The sequence below is a fragment of the Bactrocera tryoni genome, chromosome 4, assembly GCF_016617805.1.
Source record: "Bactrocera tryoni isolate S06 chromosome 4, CSIRO_BtryS06_freeze2, whole genome shotgun sequence".
Lineage (NCBI taxonomy): Eukaryota > Metazoa > Arthropoda > Insecta > Diptera > Tephritidae > Bactrocera > Bactrocera tryoni.
Genome location: NC_052502.1, coordinates 26,327,027 through 26,349,287, shown reverse-complemented (window position 1 = coordinate 26,349,287; position 22,261 = coordinate 26,327,027). Strand labels below are relative to the sequence as shown.

The following is a 22,261-nucleotide window of genomic DNA, read 5'->3' as shown; positions in this document are numbered from 1 at the left end:
TTGTATGACAGCTTTATGCTATAGCTATAGCATATGAAAAATATGGATCTGTACAATTTGTTTGGAGATTGTAGCGAAGTCTTGGATTGTAATCTGTGCCAAATGTGATGAAGATATTTTGGCAACTAAAAGAGTTTTTCGTACAAGTTCGATCGGTCAGTTGTATGGCAGCTATATGCTATATTAGTTTGATCTGAGAAATTTCTTCGAAGATTGTAACGCTGCTTTGAATACTAGTTTTTGCTAAATATCGTGAAGATATCTTGTCAAACAAAAAACGTTTTCTATATAAGAGCTTGATTTTGATCGTCCTGTTTGAGTTTTGACTTGTTACAGTGGTCCAATATCGGCAATGCCGAAGAATGAACAGCTTTTTGGGGACAAAAAAATATGTGCAAAATATCAGAACGATATCTTTAAACCAGTCGGGCAAACAGACCATCATTGCTAAACCGACTATCGAAGGTCTTCGATGTTTTTTCTGGGTGTTACGGGGTATAAAAATGGTAAAAAAAAATAAAATTTCAAAGCAACTCACTAGTGCAAGAATCACATTGTTCTGAAAGAACTCTAACACAAAAAAATGTGGAAGTCATCGAAGACATTTAAAAGGTTATAGTAAACTCAATGAGACCCAGTGGGTTCTTTTTGCTGAACATTTATACCTAAAAACATTACGTCAAGCAAATGAATTTACGAATTTAACACATAGCATAACACTGTTGCCAATTTCCACTTCTTGTTGTTCGACTTTAAGGCCATTTAAACACGCTTTAAGCTGCTGTTTGCTGATGCCAGGGTTGCAATATGCCATCTTTATAATGCTTAGCTTGAGTTTACTTCGGTATCGACCACATGTATGACGCTAGTCCTTTTAACAATTTCTATACACGATCATATTAAAATAAATATTTATAAACTAGCCACTTATGTATTCGTTCTGCGTCTATAATGACGTAATGTAAACTAGGCTTTAGCAACGACAGTCATTTATTCATACTGAAGCACTTTTTGAGCTTACTATGTGCACACACATTCAATATTTAGTAGCACACTCTACACAACTGTTTGTATGTTTAATATTTTTCTATTAGAAAATTATTCATTAAATAATAGAATAAAATTTACTGAAAGAAAAAATTAAATAAAAATGTTAATGACTTTATCTCGATGAATTTCGCTATACATATTGTTGTTAGTTTGATTTGATTTACTAATATCGCCGCTAATACACAAAAAAAATTAAATCTATAATAGTTTGTTCCCATTTAATAATTTGTTCGTTACAATTTTTTGTTTTGTTTTTGTTTTCATAATTCTTATACTGCTTGTTGTTTGTTTGCATTTTAGGTAATTTTCTGTAGCTAAATATGATATTTTCTAAATGTGTTCTAAAAAAATTATTCGCTTTTTGTATTTTCATTGTTAACAATGAGCTAACTTTGGGTTTTTGTTGTTTCTTCTTTTTTTGTGTTTTTGGTTTCTTTACTTATTTTCAGTTTATACCTTTCGCAACATTTGCTTACTCATCAACCGCAGTGATTCTTCATTTTGCACTGAAGCGGATTTAGACCGCTTTCGATGACGTTTCTGGCATCCAACGCAGCTTTTCACGTTGCCAATTGAGGCCGTTTTCCAAGTGTTTTACTGGTTGGTTAAAAAACGTATTTTTTAATAAGATTTCTTAAGTAATAAGAAGTTGTCTATAACATTTGTTCAGGTTTGTTTGAAATGATGAATAATTACAATGAATGAATGTGATTGATAAGCACTGGTTACTGTAAGTGAGGTGTGACCGTGAGCTTAATAGATTTTTATATCTACCGCTAGACAAACTGTCCAGGGATGGTACAATTTCTACTTGTTTGAATGTAGCCGACCAAAACAATAAGCCCAGAGCTTTTTTTTTATCAATATAACCAAAAGTTATGGAGGCTAGTGAAAATTTGTGATTGAAAATTATTTTAATCACTGAACCCAAGGTCTCAGAAAAGTGTTCTAGGTTACGTGATCATAGTATGGTTTTCGTATGAAACTAAAAAACCCACAAAAAAAATCTGGGTTAAAACTACTTTTGTAAATAAATAAATCATAGAAGCCAAGCGAACTCGAGTAGATCGGTAGTGTGATTAGTACTTATTAAGGGAATATGATTTAAATAGCTTTTAACAATTTAACTCTTTTGTATGGTTCGTCTTCGCAAAATATCGTGGACTTCAAATACCGTAGACTTCCAATACGTATAGGCAGTGAAGGAGAGCAACAAGGCGATTTGGGACAATTCCTTTCGGGCCCGAAGATCTTAAGAGGATCCGATACACTGCAACCATGCTTTACTTACAATTAGGCGTATGATATGTATGTATGTGTGAGTGTAAGCGCTTAGTATCACATATATTTTCGGTAGTATTTCCAACTATTGCACTTACCCAGTAGTCAGACGTCAGTTTCAATGCTGACGGCCATGGCACTATTGTGACGCAGTTGCAGTGTATTTGTTTGGCCACGCAAGCCATTCTGTTGTTGTTGCAATTGTAATTGTTGCTTTTCGAATGATTGCTGTGCTCGCAAAAATGGAGCTAAATGTCGGCCAGGATGATCAGTCAAACCTGATGTAGCATCGATGCCATCATCTAAATCCATTATATCAGATGATGATTCGGACATAGAAGACTTCTTCATATGTTGGCCTGCAAGCGTATAAGGTGGTTGAGAATTACAAATATTTATAGATTAGAGAACAAAATCATTAACTTAACATACTTATATGCATGGGGTTCATCAAAATTTTATTATTAATAATATATAAATGTCTATTGACTCACCCAATGCACCAGGTAAATATGAACAACTTGTGACGTGATTGAAATTTTGACTTTGCATCTCTTCCTGATCGGTTTCACGATGATAGAAGTAATTGAAATTGCTGACGATTACAGGGACGGGCAGTGCGATGGTCAATACACCAGCGATCACACACAGCGAACCAACAATTTTGCCCCAGAACCCGACGGGACTGTTTTCGGAATTGAGTGCAGTGGTGTTGAGGGTAAAATTTTTGAATTTTTTATTTCAAAGGTGTTTTTTTATTATTTAGGTAATCATTTTTCAGTTTATTAATTTTATATTTTATTTTATATTTCATTATATATTTATTTTATGTCATTGAAAGAGGTTGAGAGAGCAAAATTGATATTAGAAACTCAAATTGACTCTTTTAATTTAATTAGAGAAAGGCTTTTGCATAGTACAATACGCTAAATTGAGAGTAAAGTTTTTAGACACTGATTTTTCGTAACTTAGAAGAGTAACTGTTAAAACAAAATGAATTTTACGCTAATAACACGTGAGCAAGTGAGATACTACAAACTTTTACGTTTACTAAAATGGCTTGGGGTTATGAACATGGAAATGAGATAGAACGTGTTTCAATATAAAGTGTTGTAGGTAGATGGTAGAGAAAGAGAGCGAGAGCGAGAGATAAGTAGTTAGAGTGGAGCAGAACGACAAATGAATATACTAATGAATACTACATGAGTATATTTACGATTTAAGCGTATGATAAATGAGTACGACGAGTATTGTAGATGTCGAATATGAGCATGTTTTAGATTGAGTATTGATATCTATGTATATATATTTGAGTAAGTTGATGAGTTGGCACTACTTCGGAAATGCATATAGTTAACACGAGCGATAACGGTAAAACCGTATAGGTAAATTTTTGTACTAATTTGTATGAGTGGCAGGCGGCGGAGAGGTCGAAAGATGGGGCTTTCAACAACAATAATAATGAGTATGCGCGCATACAAAATATACTTTTCGAGATTATGTGAGTTCAAAATCAACTGTTTATTAAATAGGTATGTTGTGTGAGTTTTCTGGGTTAAAGTAGAATGCTAATGTGGCTACATAGAAATTATCGTTTTTTTTTTCAAATATACGAGTATTTTAAAATTTGTTAAAACTTACATACAAATTTTGCGTTTATTTAAGGTTTAACTAAAATTTAGTGTAGCGCTTGTTGGCCATCTCAGCAGCTGTTGTTGTTGTATTTATTTAATAACTTGTTTATGAAAATTTTAATTATTACAGTTACTATTAATTTTGTTAGTGCATAAAAATACGCAACGTGCTTAACTCTCTTGAATTCGTTTTCGTTAAGTAATAAGAAAATTGCACGCAAATTACCGAATCATAACATGCAGATATATAGTATAGTCAGTTAGGAAGAAATTCTAACAAAGAAATATTTGTTTTCACCATAAAATGAAAAATATATAAAAATATAGAAAATACACCAAAATAATGAAACGCATAATTGAAAATTGTGATTTACATATAAAATATAGTATATATCTAACAGAAGAAGAAGAAATGTATAGTAAGTAAAGTAAGAGAGAATTAAAGAAACCAAGAAATACAATACATTTAATGGGCAATGTAATCATTGTGAATACAATAATCATACACAGACACACATCAAGAAGTAGTAGTAGTTATTGAGAAGGAAAATAATTTCACATTTGCAAGTTGCGAAAAATTGAACGATTGCGCAATTTTTCCAGACAACAAACAACAAAACAAAATATGTTGATAATTTACTTTACTTACCACATTCACACATTTACGTATTTACAATTTATGAGATCACGAAATCTGGCAATCAACCACATAACTTACGCTACGGATTTAAAACTAAAGTATTCATTACACTAGAATTTACAGCACTCGCATATACTTTATATTAGAAAAAATAATAAAGTTAAAAAATAAGTTCAAAAATATATATTTTTTGAAGTTTTTATAATATACACTATATAAATACTGTAACCTAGTTATGCTAAGTTTTAAATAAATTGTACATACAAATATAGAGCTTTCAGTTAGTAGCATGAAAATCTCTTTATAGATGAGCAAGCTTTAAGCTTAGCAAGTTTCATAGTAAAAAATGAAACCAGTCTAGAGACATGAACTTCAGGTAATTTTGGAAGTGTCGTAAAACAAGACAAAGGGCTTCAAAAAATTGACACGTGACCATGCCTACGATTGCGATCTCAAAAATTATTAATGTAGAGTATCGTCGCAATGTCTGGTTCTGTGGAAAAGTTGAACATTTCTTTTACCACTTTTTTTGACTGTTTTGAATTTTTTAAAAATAGTAAAAGTCCACCATGTTTTTGCAATTAGTAAAAATTGAAATTTGTGGTAAAGGATATTTTCAAATCTCGATAAGTCTACAAAGAGGACTTTTTAAAAATTTCAGGTAAATAGATTTAGTAGAACCTGAGAAACCGTGGGTATCCTTTTGAAAAGTTTTTTAAAGTTTCAGATCGGGCCGAACCAGTTTGGATGCCGGGTCAGGAAAATATTTATGTATATCTCCGAAAATAATTGGAGTTTTGAAAAATTCTCTAGTAAATATATTTTTGAATAGTTAAAGTGTGAAATAAAATAGAATTATTTTTAATTTTAGATTAGAAAAGCTATATGAAAGCTTCAGTTAAGCTTTTTCCATATAGGATAAGCTTTGAATTATAAGGTATAAATTAAATTTTATAATGAAAGCTTTAGCTGAGCTTTTTCAACACAGCATGAGCTTTGAATTATCAGGTATCAGTTGAATTTTAAAATGAAAGCTTCACGTGAGTTTTTTCTTAGGGCATGATAGCAGATAAAAGTTAAAATAAGAGATTCGTCTTTTCAATTTAGCATTGGTACTTCGTTTAAAATGTATTCTTTTTTATTTTTATAATATTTTTTAGAACATCCGTCTTCTTTTTAAATGAGAGATAAATAATCACAGAAGTCCTATAGTCTGGGAATTTGAAACGCTCTGATAATACTAATTTATAATTTTTTTTTTCGCTTAAAAGAAAGGATCTCATTACTTTTCCGAGAAATTCGCGTGGTGCGAAAGGCTTTCTAAAATTTATTAAGAATGCAATTTTTAGTCTACAAAACGATAGTAATGTTAGCAAGTACGAAACAAATTACTTTACTGAGAAGGTATATGAAACGCTTGAACACATTTTTAAATATTTTTAAATTTTTTTTACAAATTACAACTTTCTAAAATTTTTGCAATTTTTTGCAACTCTACATTTAAAATAATTATTTACAGATATCGCTTTTTATAAAAAAAATTCAAGACTTCCAAAGCTTGGAATTTATGTAATAGTTGTTTAAAACCGAACCCAAGTTGTGTGGCTTTCATCGATAGTAGAACTGTGGGAAGGATTTGTAATTTGTAATGCTGGCATTTAGAAATAGTGGCATGACCAAAGAGGATATACATACGTATGTACATATAGTATAGCATATGTTTTAATAGTGTAGCTGACTTGAGTTCCTCTAAAATCCCTTTGGATAGAAAATATGTTGAATAAAAGGTCTTTGATAGCTATGTCTGATTGGCTGACACAGTTAAGCTTTGGATAGCTTTGGACAGCTTTGACCGGTTTTGGGCGAGCTTTGGACTGCTTGGCAGCTGCGGTTTGCTGTGAGCAAAGGTGGTTTGGTAGACTTTTTTTTTAATATACCCAGCAAAGATTGTATTAAAATATTGTATAATGCATTTAAGCACTTCTAAATGACAGCCTTTTGCCATAATGCCTTTTTTATATAACAAATCAATTGATTAATTGATTGATAGATTTTTGTAAAAAATCGAAAGAGAAACATTATTTACACTTCGAATTACATAAAAATGAATGCTAAGTTTTTAGTTGTATAGATTTATGAAAAAACAGCAGTGCATTAATTTTTTCTCATAATTTTATTACTTTTTCTGCTTTTATTTTTTTTGTTTTGTCTTTCTATTTATTGTTTTGTTAAACTATTTATCGGCGCTTTGCATTTTTTAAATAATTTTTTGCTCTATATTATGATTTTTTCTTTACTAATTATCAATAATTATTTCATATAGTAATAATCATAATAATAATAATAATGCATCAGTAATAATAAGAATAATAGAGGAATATGCTTCTTGTTTGTATTTTGTTTATTAATTATTTATCAATTTATAATTTTTGTATTTTTTTCTTTTTCTTTGGTTTCTATGAAATGTTCATATTTTTAATATATTTTTTCGCTAAATTAATTTTTTGTTGTTTGTGTGTTAGCGTTTTATGTGTTGTTTTTTCTCAATTATTTATTTATGCTTTAACATCTCGAATTACGCAGCGTTTTTGTGTTTTTTTTCTTAGTTTTTATTTATTTTTTCGTGTTTTTTTATTGTTAATTGATTTTCACTTATAATTTAATTAATTGTTCATAACGTTTATAAAACATTTTAATGCTTAACAACTTTGTTTAATTTTTTTTAATTTTAAGTTTCTTAGTATTTGTTTTTTTTTCATTTAGTTTCAATTATTTAATTTTGTTTTCCATTTCAAGCATAATTAAGTAATATTCGTAATTGAAAATGAAAAATTATTAATTATTAATGTATTGGCTTGTGTTTTTGTTTTTATTAATTTTTGACATATTTTCTGCTAGTAATTTAATTTAATTCTTTTTTAATTTTACTTGTGTGTGTACGTTTAGAATTTAAAGTATTACTGGCGTTTATTATTTTGTTTGAACTGCATTTTTTTGTTTTCTATTTTAATTTTCAATTGTTAGCGTATTTACGTTGCTTGTTTTTTCGTATTTAAAGTTATCAGGCTGGCGCAATTTAATTTTATTAATTTGTTTTCATTTATTATTTGTTCAAATATTTCTATTTATACTCTATGTGGCAAATTGCGTTCAAGGTAGCTTACGAGTATTTAATACTTGTATATAACTATGTATGCTGCATTTGGATCGCTAACTAATCATATTTAACAAAGGATAATGCATATTATTTACTTACAATATGTTTTTTAAATTTCGTTTTCAATTTTACATATATATAATAATATTTTTAATGCAAATTTTATTTTTTTTTTTTTTTTTTTATTTTTTAATTAGCAATTCGCGTCTCAGACGCTGAGTTTGAACTAACTTAAGTTGGATTTTAGAAATATTCGTAAAGCAATGCTTCTAAATTTAATTTCTGGGTACACAGCTTTAATAAAAAAATGTTTCAAAGAAAAAATCAATTCAAAAACAAAAAAATTATATATTTTTTAAATGAAAAAAAAACCGAGTAACTGCATATCGTCACCTAATATGCAGAACAACGTGTCATCAAAAAAAAAAATTGAAAATCCCTGTCTGATATAATATCCTATATATAACCATTTCATAACTAAAACTCAATTGCTTCAATATGAATGTATGATAACATGAGTGTATGATAACCAGAAATATAACCAATTTATAACCAAAACTCAAATTTTGTTTGAGTGTATGATAACCAATATGTAACCATTTTATAACCAAAACTCAAATTTTTACTGGTTTCAATTATTTCGCTTTTCCTTCGCCGCAAAGTTATAAAAGGTGTTGTTACGTTATTTTGCATTTTAGGTGACGATATAAGCCAACATTGCTTTGAAACGAGTTTTCTCCCAAAATAGAGTCAAAATTAAAAAAAAAAGCTTATGACGATTTAAATAGTAACAAATTTATACTCGCATTGAATACACTTTTTGAAATATTTGTAAAGTTGACTTAAGTAATTTTTATATTTTTAATTCGCAAACTATTACCGCATGTTTCGCAACCTTTTAATGTAGCCAATGCTGGTTTGTAGACAATTATAAAAAAAAACAAATTTTGAAGAAAAAAAATATAAAAACATATGTATATTTTGAAAAAAAAGTTATGAAAAAAAATAACTTCAGCATATCAACTTTTGCATTTTCCAATTATAATGTTTTACGCTATTTAATTAGTATTTTAATATACACATGTAATTTTTCTATTTCCAGTCTTTTTATCAAAAGAAATTTTGGTAATTTGAATTTTTATTATAAATATTTCTTTCGTTTCTGCTTTGCTATGTTCTGCTCCAACAAGCTTATTAAATTATCTATTGGAGTTTCTTAGGCATAAAAGCGGAAAAAGTCAGTTTTTAGTTAGTAAGAATTCTTTTAACTTGGAAGCTTTTAAAAAGCTCAAATATAATGCAGTTGTAGAGATAGAAGCGAATGAGAGCGAGAAAGTGGGAAGAGTGAAAGACCTGGTTTTAGAAAATTTGTTCGATTTCAATGATAATATTATTAGCGATATGTTTAATTCATTTAGTCAAACAATAATGATCTAACTATTATCAAAACAACTAAATAACTCCTTTTATTTTTTACTAATTTGATTAAAAAAATCGTTAAAAACTACAATGAGATCTATAATTAAAAAAATAATATACTAGCTAATTCAAAATTGAAAATAAGTATAAAAAAATAAATAAATAAATATATATATATATATAATTAAAAAAATTAAAATAAATATTAGTGACCCTCAAGAATCTACAAACACTTATTAGCTGAGAATCCAAGTGTCATACAAGGTACAGCAACAGCGCTTACAAGGCTTCATGCTAAGAAAAAGCGAAAGCAACGATCCACCGGTAACAGCTATTTTACTAAAATGAAGGCAGGAAGGAAGGAACTGCTACTACTTTTAATATTCGATATTTTCGCTAAAAAAAGTAGCAAATTAATATCGATAAATTAAAATTTTATACAAAGACAAGAATCCAACTTAAAGGAGGAGAAAAAGGTAAACAGTTTAAGTCACTTGTCAATGAATCTTATTTGGCTTTGTTGAGAGTATAATCAACTTCAAACTAATCTTCTACATACGTATATAAATAAGATGAAAGCAGCATACGAGGCGTACTCAAAAAATAAGGGGAGTTTTCATTTCTTGCAAAAAACATTAGATAATTTTACTGACGCCTGCAAAGTAGTCCGCATTTTTATAATCACTATGCCAGCGCTTCATCCAATCGTCGAAACACTCCTCAGACGTAATTTTTGGGACAATCTTAAGCTTTTTTAGTATCTATGCTTGTAAAACGACGGCACTTTAAGGTTATCTTATTTTTTTGGAAATTGGAAAAAATCACACGGAGAACATGTCGGCCGAATACAGAGGCTGGGGCATCGTTTCAGCATTGTTTTTGGCCAAGAATTCATGAAAAACCAACGAACTGTGAGCTTTTAACAAATATATTCAAAAAATGAATGATACGGTGAGTGGACTAAGCAATTGGAAATTTTAAACCATATCATTGGAAAGATATTCTACGTATAGAAAATTATCATGGATCCTTTTCTCGTCATTTATGTGGACTTAGTGCACTGATATAAGGAGTATTTAGCTCAAATTAAAATAGAGCGCAATGAAAGCTGAAATTCGAAAGGGTTCCGAACAAAAATGTTTTTTATTAAAAAATTAAAATTAATCAAAAAGTACTTAAAATTAAGTTCAAAAAAAGATACTTAAATAAATTAAATCTATTATATATTTTTCAAGCAAATTACTTCACTACCGTCTAATAATCTCGCTTGCGACGGCGTTGCCGACTTCACTTATTAACTTCGTACGTATATGAAATAGGTACATATGTCTTACGTTTAACGTTCTACGCAGAAATACATATCCATGAATGAATAGTTTATACATATATACTTGTATGTGTATAAATCAAACGTGTTTTTCCACATACATAAAACTTTCAAGTTTGTTGCAATTTTCTAACTGCGACTGTAGTAAGGGTCTTTCTAATCATAATCGGGAGCTTTAATTGGAAAAATACAAATCTATGCGCAAATTTTGGAAATACTTCATTTACATATATTATATATATATATATGTATATCTATGTATGTTTCTATAATAATTACTTTTAATTTTGAACATTAGACACTAAAAAATTTAATTTTACTAAGCGTTTCTTGCATTTTTAATTATATTAGTATACTTATGAACGTCGTTTTCAATAATTTTTATTAATATTATATATTTTTTCAACTGATATGTTTTAAAGAGTAACTAAAATTTTAAAGAAATCACACAAATTACTACGAGTACCTAAATTTTTTTTAACTAAATACTGAGTATGTTTTGGGTAGTTTGAAGGTAGCTATTTTGCTATGTCTTTCTACACATAACAAAAAATTTTGGACGGCAATTAATTTAAACAAAAATTATTATAAATGTTCAAAAAAAATGAAGCTACGCTAAAATATATGAATAAAATATATACGAAATACAAACTTAAAAGCTTTTATTTACTTATGAGAGCAAAACAAGCCTACAATTTGCTTATTTAGACAAATATAATTGAAATAAATAATATGAATATATAGAAAAATCATACAGAAAATTAAAAAAAAAAATAAATAAATATTTGCTAGCAGCTTTAGTTTAGAAATATTGCAAGCCGAACTTCCATTTAATGAAATTAACAGCAGCTAGGGAGTTTTACACAAAAATGTTGCGCAACATTTGAAACTACAATTTTTTAGTGGTTTATATAATAATAAAATATTAAATACTATGCATTTATATATAAAACAATTATACAACGCAATTATAAACCAAAAGTTGCAACATATTTTCGTATTTCGTGTATACATTTCATCAGAAATGTGGCTATTCGTTGTTGTCAAACAGTAATAATATTCGGCAACATGATGGTCATCAAAATGTTGCGCAATAAAAGCTACAGTCAGTGTAGGAAACGCACAGCCCAAACAATGCAAATAGAAACATCGACGTATTAAGGTATTAAGATTTCCAGTAACCACTTTGATCATTACAAATACAAAAGCTATGCCAATATCAACATAAATGTTGCGCAACATATTATTGCAACCTTCAAGGTACATACAAGTTATTGCAACGTTGAATTTACATTTCAACATCTTTACACATTAAGAAAGTCCACACAAATGTTGCGCAACATATTTTTGCAAAATTCAAGGAACAAGTTCTTGCAACATTGGTTCGAGCTTACATTTGTACAGCGTAGCCGCTTTTAATTATTATTTGACAACATAAACAAAATGTTGTGCAACATATTTTTGAAAATTTTGGGAGTCAAGTTCTTGCAACATTGCTTGGAGTTTATATTCGACCGTCGTAGCGGCCTTTAATTATTTTTTACTATATCAACGCAAATGTTGCACAACATATTCTTGAAACATTTGAGCAACAAGATTTGCCAAATTGTTACGCAACATTCACAACAATTTTATTTGTATGGTTGTTGTTGAAAATATTTATTCTTTTAAAAATATGTATATCCACTTAAATGTTGCGCAACATATTCTTGCAACATTCAAGGTACAAGTTTTTGCAACATTCCTTGGAATTTACATTTGAACAGCGTTGACGTCTTTAATTTTTCAGAAAGTTAATACTAATGTTGAGCAACATATTTTTGCTACAAGAAAGTGCCTGCAATCCGTTTGATATTGCAGGAGTCTAACTATCCTTGTATTCGAAAATTATAGTCGCCATTAATTATTTTCTACAATTCAACATAAAAATATTTTTTGAATATTCAAAAAACAGAAAAAGTAAGTAAATATATAAGGAAAGCAATAAATACGAATGTTGCGCAACATTGCTTTTCGAAAAGAGTTTATTTTTTAATTTTATCAAGTGAGTGACAAAGTCGTGAGTCCTACTGCACATAATCCATACTTTCATAAAAATCGATTTGGCGAAAATTACACTTTTTTTTGCATTTTAGACATTTGCTTAAGCTTTCGAAAGCGTATTAATTAATATATTAATTTACAAAGAAAAATAGTAATTATTGAACTAACCTAAAATCACAATATATTTTACAACTAATTAATGCTTAATAAATTAAACAAAATAAATAATTTAATATAAAAATCACTAAAAATACAAGTCCAAATACTAAATAAAAAACACTACTTAAATCTCAATACTCTATGTTTTGAAAAAAAAATAAATAAAAACCCAAAGTGTGTATGTATATGTGATATCTCACAATTTATTTCAATCACTATTGCGCTATGTTATTTTCAACTTTTTTCGTTGGTAAAAAACATTAAATAATAATCAACAGCTTGTGATACATACATACATACAATCGTCGATACAAAACAAAAATGAGCTATTTAATTAACTAATAATGCAATAAATAATGGATCAGCTATTATTTTTATATAAATTCTATTGAAATTTTTCAATTTTTTTCACGCTAACTTTGCACTAAGCCACCAGCTAGCTAAATTAATTAATTCATTAATCAAATGTACAAAAATTTACACAATTCCAAGAACCTAGTACAACTTAAATTAATTACGTACGTTTACACTAACAACTAAACTAGACTAAATTCAATTAACTTTTTACAATTTTTTACGTTTTTATTTTTTTAATTATTATTACTTTTTAAATGAAATTCATATGCTTTTGTTTTGTTTGTTTCATTTCATAAATAAATTTTTATTCTTCATTCTTTCTTATTTGCATTCAATATATTACATTTGTATGGCGTAAATTAATTTAATTTCATTTAATTACTTACTCACATTTGTTTTTTGTTTACCTCTTAACTATTTACAATACATATCTAACAATTTTTACACGTTCACACTATTAAATTTCATTACATTTTCCATAACTTTTTTTTGGAAATTATTTTTTGTTGTTTTTTTGGTTTTTGGTACACATAAGAAAAATTTTCAACTTCACATCGCAACTTATTTTGTTTTACTTTAAATTATTATTTTGTAATTTTTTTAATATTTCGCTATTTACTCATTTAATTAGTTTTGTTATATGTTTATAATTATATATTTTTGAACACATTTATTCCAAATTTAAACATTTAGTTAAGCTTTGTTTGTTGCATAACTCGCTCAAGAGACATACTATCGAACAACAAATGAATGCAGTTAGGGTGTGTGGGAGGGAGCTTAGTTGGAGGGGCGACGCTTTGCTGCGGCTTAAGGAAGATAAAGGTGAACAAAGCAGTCAGTTTTGGTAAATGACTAGAACAGTTCAGGCTGATCAATTGTTTTCGAGTAGTTTTGTTAGCAAAACTCTATGCTCTAACTTCAATTTACTTATTTTCTCATTTCAGCTTATACTTCAATTAGTTTGAACTAAATTTGTGATATGCAGAATTTGTATAGCAGTCGCCTTACTTACTTGAAATTAAATCGAAACATTTCGAAAACGCACTAAGAGCTAGCTGCACGCCTAATATGCCCTGTTTCTAATCACTAGCTACCACGTGCTTGCTTTTTTAACTGTTTTAAGCGCCTAGCCATAACTATCCTGTTCAGCGTAATTCTACTATTTCTAATAAAACTGTTTTACATTTGTACAAAGTGTTTGTGTTTGTTCTTGTTAAGTGTTGATTATTTTCATTTTCATTGATTTGTGATTTGAAATATTGGTTTTTCGAAATATCCAGCTGTAAATATTTACAGTAAGTCGTTAGAGGTTAAGTAAGTGCTATTACTGAACGAGTTGGCTGTCCGCTGAGTAGTTCTCTCTACAAATTGAAATTATTGTTTAATAAAAAGTACAATAACTTCCGAAATAGTAAACGTCAACAATTTTTGTTCTGTTTTTAGAGCCAAGAATCTCAAATCTGTAAGATTGCACAATTCTTTAAAAACTACGAAACTGGATGCGAAAACTTTCCTAAGTATAAGCATAAACTTATGTATCGTAAAATGTAATTTCTTTAATAAAAGCTCTAAAAAAGCTTTTATATTTATGAACGAAAACAAATGAAAGCTTTAAAGTACGAACGTTATTGGTTGACCATTAGAGTCTTTGAGACGAAAGTACATTGTATCATTTACCTTATCATAGAGTTGTAAAACATAAAAGCTTATACAATTTTGAGGCATGTGATATACGATTTTAGAGCTATAAGAAGTGAGATAATACTTGATAGAAAAAGTGGATCTACTAACGATCTATAACTTAGAAAATCGACATCTTAAAAAATTATGCTAATCGACGTCGTATAAAAAAGATGTTACTGGTGGAGTTACTTATTATTTGAACATTTTCCCACCAATTGCCTACCACAAGATATGGAATTTGGAAAGAACTTTTCTAACCAACAACACACCCTGAGTTTTGTGTCTGCCGACGGACTTACATAAAAAAGTATATTTTCCAATTTTACTTCGAAATTTACTTCAATAAAGCATATATCAAAACGGACATAATTTCGCGTCAATGTCACGCTGGACGAAAAAGGCTTCATACTTCAGTATAAGGAAGTTACGGGAATGGACTGCAAAGCAGGTTAAGATAGTTTTAACACCCGATAAGAACTTTGGCAAACATTTCAATAGTTTTTGGAAAGATTGGCGTTGAACTAAACATTATTTCAAGGGATGAATAAATAAAAGATACCTAACAATTAACACCACCAGTGCTAAAATAATTTATTTACCAACATTTTCTTCTGAATAATTAATCAAAACTCTATATTTTTTAAACTATTTTATTTATGTCTAGTTTTATTAAATCTTGGACAAATTTAAGCAATAGTAGGAGAAAGTAAACAGTTGCCTTACGTAATAGGGGCGTCAATATTTTTTAGCAGATTTACTGAGTATACTACTGTGATCAAAAAGTAAGCTCAAAATGTAATTTAAAACTTTGGGCATCATGAAGGCAGGCTCATTTGTTTTTTCGAAGTTGACAGGACTTTATATAATAATTTCCAAGCGAAGACCCTGAGCCTATCTTCTTGTTTAATGGCGTAGACACCGCTTACGCGGCTATAGCCGAGTTATAAAAGAAGAAAACAGCCCAGAGCCTATTGTTGACTTTTTACCAAAGACATCGATCAAAGTGTGAAATATGATATTGAAATTTGGAGAGAACCCTTTTGATAATATTATCACTGTGTAACAAAAATGGGCCAGGTACAAAAAATCAAAGATTTGGTGCTTGAAAATCCTCGATTGACAATTGGCAGATTGTGTTTGAATATCTTTGGCACAGCCGAAACTATTTTGAAGAATGTTTTGTGCGTCAAACGCGCTAAGTCTCCTTTTGGTGCTAAGATCGCTAAAACGCATTATGCCTCAAATCAACTCATTTCGCTCCGCAACCACCGCATTCGAGTGGAATCGAAGGACCTGAAGGCTATGCCGGAAAAATACTATTCCGACTGTTTCGAGGGCTGGAAAAAGCGTGGAAAAAAGTGTGTTTTATCATCGGTGAATACTTTGAAGTGGACAAAATTAATTTGGTGGATTAAATAAATATTTAACATTTTATAAACAAATTCACCTCACATTCTGATCACAGTCGCATCAAATCGTATGTATGTATATTAAAAAGGATCAGTAATAGAGAAGAGTATTTTTTGATTTGCATACTTTAAGAAAAAAACATATGTGCGCGTGAGCTTCTGAAATCAACTCTACTTTAGCAACTGAACAACCGTTACTCGTTCAATAAAGCACGCGTAGATATTTTCGACATCAGCGAACTACAAAGCGTCATTTCGGTTTTTGTGTGTGCGAACTTTTCAAAAAAAAAATCAAATCAAGAAATTAAAACAAAAAAGAAAAGGAAACTGCTGTGCAAGCTACTGCGTGTTTGCGTAAAAAGTTCAAAATTTCACCATATTTTTATTTTTTTCTTTCATAGGAGCTAGAGGCTTACTGTCCTCAAGTATTAAGCGAAATAGTCAGTTGGTTTGTTTGTTTGTTGGTGTGTGTGTGTGTGTGTCACTATGCGTATGAGTGCGTGGACGGTATTCAAAGCTGTTGAATTTACATTTTACTTTTACATACATATTTGCATTAAATTATTTTATTGTAGTTATTGAATTTATTTATTTTATTGTTTCTTTTTTTTGTAATTATTTTTATCAATAATTTGTCTTTATGTATTTTTTATTTTTTAAATTTAATATTTACATATATTTAAGCTTAGTTTAGTTAATTTTTTAATACATATCTTTGGTAGTTTTTTGTTTTTGTTTTTTTAGGTAATTATTTTTTATTTTCTTTTAGCTATTTTTTCTCCTATGTACACAATAACATTTTGATATTTAATTTGCAAATAGTGCAACTTAAAAAAATTGCATATTTTCAGTCATCATTTTTGTGTGTGTGTATGTGTTTATGCTTGTATATAATTTGGTTGTTGCAGTTGCGGGTGATTTGATGTGACAAATTGTGACGAAGAATCGGCTGCAAAAAATAATAGAGAAATTTGTATGTATGTTTGCACATAAATAAAAAACTAAGTGAGCGGCAAATGCGCAAGCAAAAATATTGCAGCTTTTTGTGGCGTGTTCAAAATAGCTTGCAAGGCGTTAGCGTTATCCTTTTGGTTAAATATTTGACGAGCATTTTCGAAAAATTAATTTGCTATTACGAAAGCACACTATATACAGTTAAATATGCCGCTTTGTAGTTGCGCAGTTAGAATGCATTTTTGTTGTTATCATTGTTTAACTTTTTTGTAGCTTTCACTTTGTGTGTATGTGTTTATTTATGTGTGTTTGTGTGTGTGTAGATGATCATAAGAGCGGTTAACGGTTCGTTTGTTTTATTATTTAACTCTATTTATATATTTTTGTAATTGTTTATACATACTATATATTTTCAGTTGGTCTGTTTGTATGTTTGCTCGTTTGGGATACTGACGCGTGTGAATTTTATACTTTTTCCATTTTGTACTTTTATCATTTATTTTGCATCGTGGGGTTAAAGAGTGTAAAGTTGTAATTGTTTTCTAAATTATTTTCAAAAAAACACTAAAGATAACAGAAATTAGTAACTGTAAATATTGTAGTGCATATTATTATATTCTCATGTAAGCAACGTAGTGGACTTATTGACCCTGTAGTTTGGTTGATAATTCACTGTAAAACTATATTTGTCTCAACTATTTGCTAAAATTTTGAAATCGAGGATCTTAATCCTGAACGGGCATCGTTACTTTGCAGCTGTTTGCGAAACGATGATTGTTAGACGAATCGACTAACAAATCACGTCCAGGGTTAATATAGGACTACATAAGCGTAAGTAAATCCCCGTTCTCGCTGAAGAATAAACCAGATTTTACTATTTTAGAATCCAACATATATAATATAATTACATATAACACGCTTCTCAAATACTAAAGATTCCTTACAAGAACTTTGATCGGTCAGTTTGTATGCAAGCTATATGCTGCAGTAGTCCGACAAATGAGCAGCTTCTTGGTGAGAAAAGATCCATCCTTTCAGATCGATAGCTCAAAAGTTGAGGAACTAGTTCGTATATATATTCAGATGGACCGACAGATCCGTCGCTTCATTTAGGGTGTTATAAACATCGTTGGAAACTTAATATACCTTGTTCAGGTTATATGAAGGGTACAGAACTACTTTCATAAATAACAAAATTTTGTTTCAGACTGTCAGTACTCCAAAAATTTCTCCAAACAGTGATAGGCACAACTTGCGTGAAATTAAAAAAGGACATATTTTTATATTTCGATAGGTTCTACCTTTAAAAGTGAGATTCCAAAATTTAAAATTGATATCTCTAATCGTTTGTGAATTACTACCTTTAAAACGTAGCTGCTCAGTTTAATCGGATCCATTAGTTTATTATTAAATGCAATTTTTTTCGTTCTGCATATAGTTCTTTATACAATGTCCTTCTAGCTCTTGACCATTTTGTAAATTTTTGTTCGGCCAACATCTTTTGTTAGGGAAACTTTTCAGGTTTCTACCACAGAGAAGGCCGGTATCACTGGATAAGTGAAGAACCCTCTTTGGGAGTCAAAACATACCCTTTAAATAAAAAAATCATCTACACATCACTCTTTTTGTTTGAATTCCCATAAAACGCCGTTTTTTTTAGGCTGACATACTAGGTGTGCCCTTAAGTATAATTCTTTATAATTCTCGCCTTTGATATTATTTTAGGAGATCTTCGATCTTCAAATGAAAATGGCTTATAATATGTATGTATATAGAGAAGTTTTTCCACTTGAGTTACAGTCAGAGGTCGCCATTAGAACTGTTGGTCATTGGATATTACTTAATAGGAGAAGTGGGCTCAGAGTATTATTCCTTAACCTCAGAGGAATATCTTCATATCTTTTGTACAAGGAGAGTTGTGTTTTTTATGAGTTTTCGAATTACGCGATTTCTTTCATTTTGAAAAGATACTTTTCATTACCTGCTTTTGAGTATAATATGAAAACTGGACAGTCCAGCTCAATTGAAAGACAAACCACGTCATCTAAGGAATTTTATATTGAACTTAGGATGCAATGAGATCGAGAAGCGTCTAGATTTTTTGATTTATGGATATGATTTGAACTCAAGATCCAATAAAATAGTGCAAAAAAATTGTACTTATACTCCCTATTTTAACTTTCATAGGCATCTATATGAATTTCATAACCTCAATTTAACTTAAAGTCCGTAATGGTAAGTCACACTAACGTTGCTTACAGTCACTTAAAATTGTACCGAAAATAACTGTCTGAAAATGCATTTCGAACTTTAGCGTTCAGTTTGCTAATTCTTAAGAAAGCTCTGTTAAATTTGTATTTTCATTTGTTTCAGGATTTTGGGTGGTATCAGTGTATGTAGCGGGTGGGTGATTGTTGTTGCTTTGAAAAGCCAGATGTTTACCTACAATATTTTTTACTTCTTTTGAGTTTGTCCGATATTTTCACTGTTTATTAAAACCGCCTACTAGATCAGCGTTTTGTTTTTCTTGCTTTGTTATCATAGTTTTTTTGTTAGTGTATAGAATAATTTATAGTATTTTACATATTTATTTATACTGTTTAAAGTTTGTGTGTGTTTAGAATTTGCTTTTCGGTTTTGAGTAAGAGTAAGTATGCATATGTATTAATGGCTTTTTTATATACATATATATAATTTGTTTTTGTTTTTTGTTTGTTTGCTTTTGTATTTTGCTATATTTTACTTTGATACCCTAGTAATTTATCTATTAACGGCAGTTTATTTCTTAAGGGATTTACATTATTTAAAAAATTAATATCTGCAATTGTAGTTTGTAGGCGCTAAAGCTCATTGAGCAGGCGAAAGCGAAGCTTTCATTTTGGCCAAAAACAAAAATTTCAATAAAATGATATAAATATTTGAGGCTGTAATTGTTTTTAAGTTTTTTCTTTGTCAACATGTTTTGGTTTTTATACATATGAGTACATGTTTGCGTGGAGAAGATTTTAGTTTTTTTGGGAAATTTGTATTCGTGTTGTTTTTGTTAAATAGTTAATGTTTTAAAATTAAGAAAATCTCTCTAATTATTTTCTCCATTATTTATTTATTTATTTTTTTTCGTTTTGAAAACAAACTTTTTTGCTTCGTTATCATAATTGAAGGCGAATCTAGTTCTAACTCTGTATCATTAGTTTGACTTGAAAATTAAAAAAAAATATAACAACAGTATAGAAAACTTACACAAAAACTATGCAAAGCTTACGAGCTTTCAACAGTTTTAAAAAATTATGACAACATTATAGAATATTTACACAAAAGCTATACAAAGCCAAAAGATTTCAAAAGTTGGCAATTAATTAGTTCCCATTTCTTTTCAAATATTCACCAAAATTTAAAAATATTTAAAGGCAATTTTATTTGAAAATATAAGCAAAATGCTTAACCCTTACATTACCAGTCGGTTTTTGTATACCGCAGGAAACTTTTTAGTTAAAGAATGCGATTTCACTAGCAATTTCATCGAATTAGAAAAATATTGACTTAATTTTTGATCTTTAAAGTGTTAATAAATATTTTTAAAACTTTAATGCTGACACATTTTTAAATTTTATGACAACTATAATATTTTAGACATTTTTCTTTAACTAATGAAATTATAAATTCCAAATTTAAAGTCCATAGTCTCTGTAAAATATTAAGCCAATTAAAATTACCTAGTTTTTTAAAGGTTAATTCGATGAATTTAAATTTTAAATTTTTCGCTAGAAGTAAGTGCTTCAAATAAAAAATTGTTTTAGTGCTTACAAGGGTAAAATTTATGGCAAATAAAAGTTTAAATGTTAATTCGGTGAATGTAAGTTCTAAATATTTCCGTTAAAAGATTTAAATATTTTTTCTTTTTCAACTGCTCACAAGGGTTAAAGTATTAATGGCAAAATCATTTTTAAAATATTGTTTTTAAAGGTAATTGAGCATGGTATTTGATAGAAATATATTTTCATATAAGCTAAAATCAATTGTATAAAAAGATAAAAAATCAACAGCTCACAAGGGTTAAAATATTAAGTCAAAAAATTAATATCGGTTTTTATAGGTTATTTTGATGAATTTAAATTTTAAATATTGCCGTGGGAACTAATTGCCTTAAATCATTTTTTTAGCGCTCTCAAGGGTTAAATTTAAGGCAAATAAAAGTTAAAATGTTAATTCGGTGATTTTATGTTTAAATTATTCAGCTAAAATTTAAAAAAAAATTTGTATGAATAATTTTTTCGTTTTCAACGTTTGATGAAATTAAACAAATATTTTTGCTGAGAGTAATTAACGTAAATAAAATATTTTTATAACTGCAACCAAGGGTTAAAATATACTGGTTGTTGAACTTTACTTTAGTATTTAAACATTTGTATTAAAAAATAATAATAAAAAATTTCCAACCATAATAAACGATTTAAAGATAGCTTTCAGTGCCAGGCACACCCTTAAAGGTTAATGTTTTGCTAATCGCGCAGCGCAAAACGCAAAAAAGTGTTTTCTAAGAATTTTTCTAAAATTAATTTCTTCATTTTCAAGCATCTATAAAGAGGCAATACCATTTCAAGAGAGTCTGCAAAGTGCAATTTAAAAAAAAGTATTAAAATCATTTTTGGTATGTCGTTTTGAAACTGTTCCTTCTTCAACTCTGCGCTACTTTCTTACATAATGCGTATGCTTGCTTTAGCAGTCTTTTCCGTGTCTATACATATACATACATATTTTTGCAACAAATCTTAATTATTCCCCCCCTTCACTGCCGTTATTTGCTTTTGTTCTCGCTACCAAACAATCTATTATTTACACTAGTCCCCATTTGAAATTGGTGTCTGATTTGCACGACGTTGTATGAAGTTGCAATTAATTAACCGCCAGTAACTGCTTCTGCTTAGATTTCTGCATGTCTCTATTTAACTTTGTTGGCTTGTTTGCTTGTGTATGGGTCTGTAGTTATGTGTGTGTGTGAATCTTTGTGTTTACAATTTTCTGAAATTTTCGATGTTTTTTGCAGTTTTCTGTTTTTGGGATTTTTTGCTTTGGTTTCGGTTAAGTTTTTTTGTTTGCTTTTGTTTGGCTATTTTACTTTCCATATTTGTTGTTTCTGTTTGTGTAAGT

At 29.1% G+C, this 22,261-nt stretch overlaps 1 protein-coding gene across 1 annotated transcript in view; it reads right to left on the bottom strand.

The window, feature by feature from the left end:
* Positions 1–1,110: 1,110 nt before the first annotated feature.
* Positions 1,111–22,261, bottom strand: part of LOC120776057 (potassium voltage-gated channel protein Shaker) — a 444,773-nt gene continuing 423,622 nt past the window's right edge. The window contains exons 10-12 of the mRNA XM_040106521.1: positions 2,826–3,016; positions 2,430–2,690; positions 1,111–1,647 (exon numbers count right to left, since the gene is read on the bottom strand). Coding sequence (XP_039962455.1) covers positions 2,437–2,690; positions 2,826–3,016 — 445 coding nt within the window. The 3' untranslated portion in view covers positions 1,111–1,647; positions 2,430–2,436. The remainder of the gene's footprint in view (positions 1,648–2,429; positions 2,691–2,825; positions 3,017–22,261) is intronic.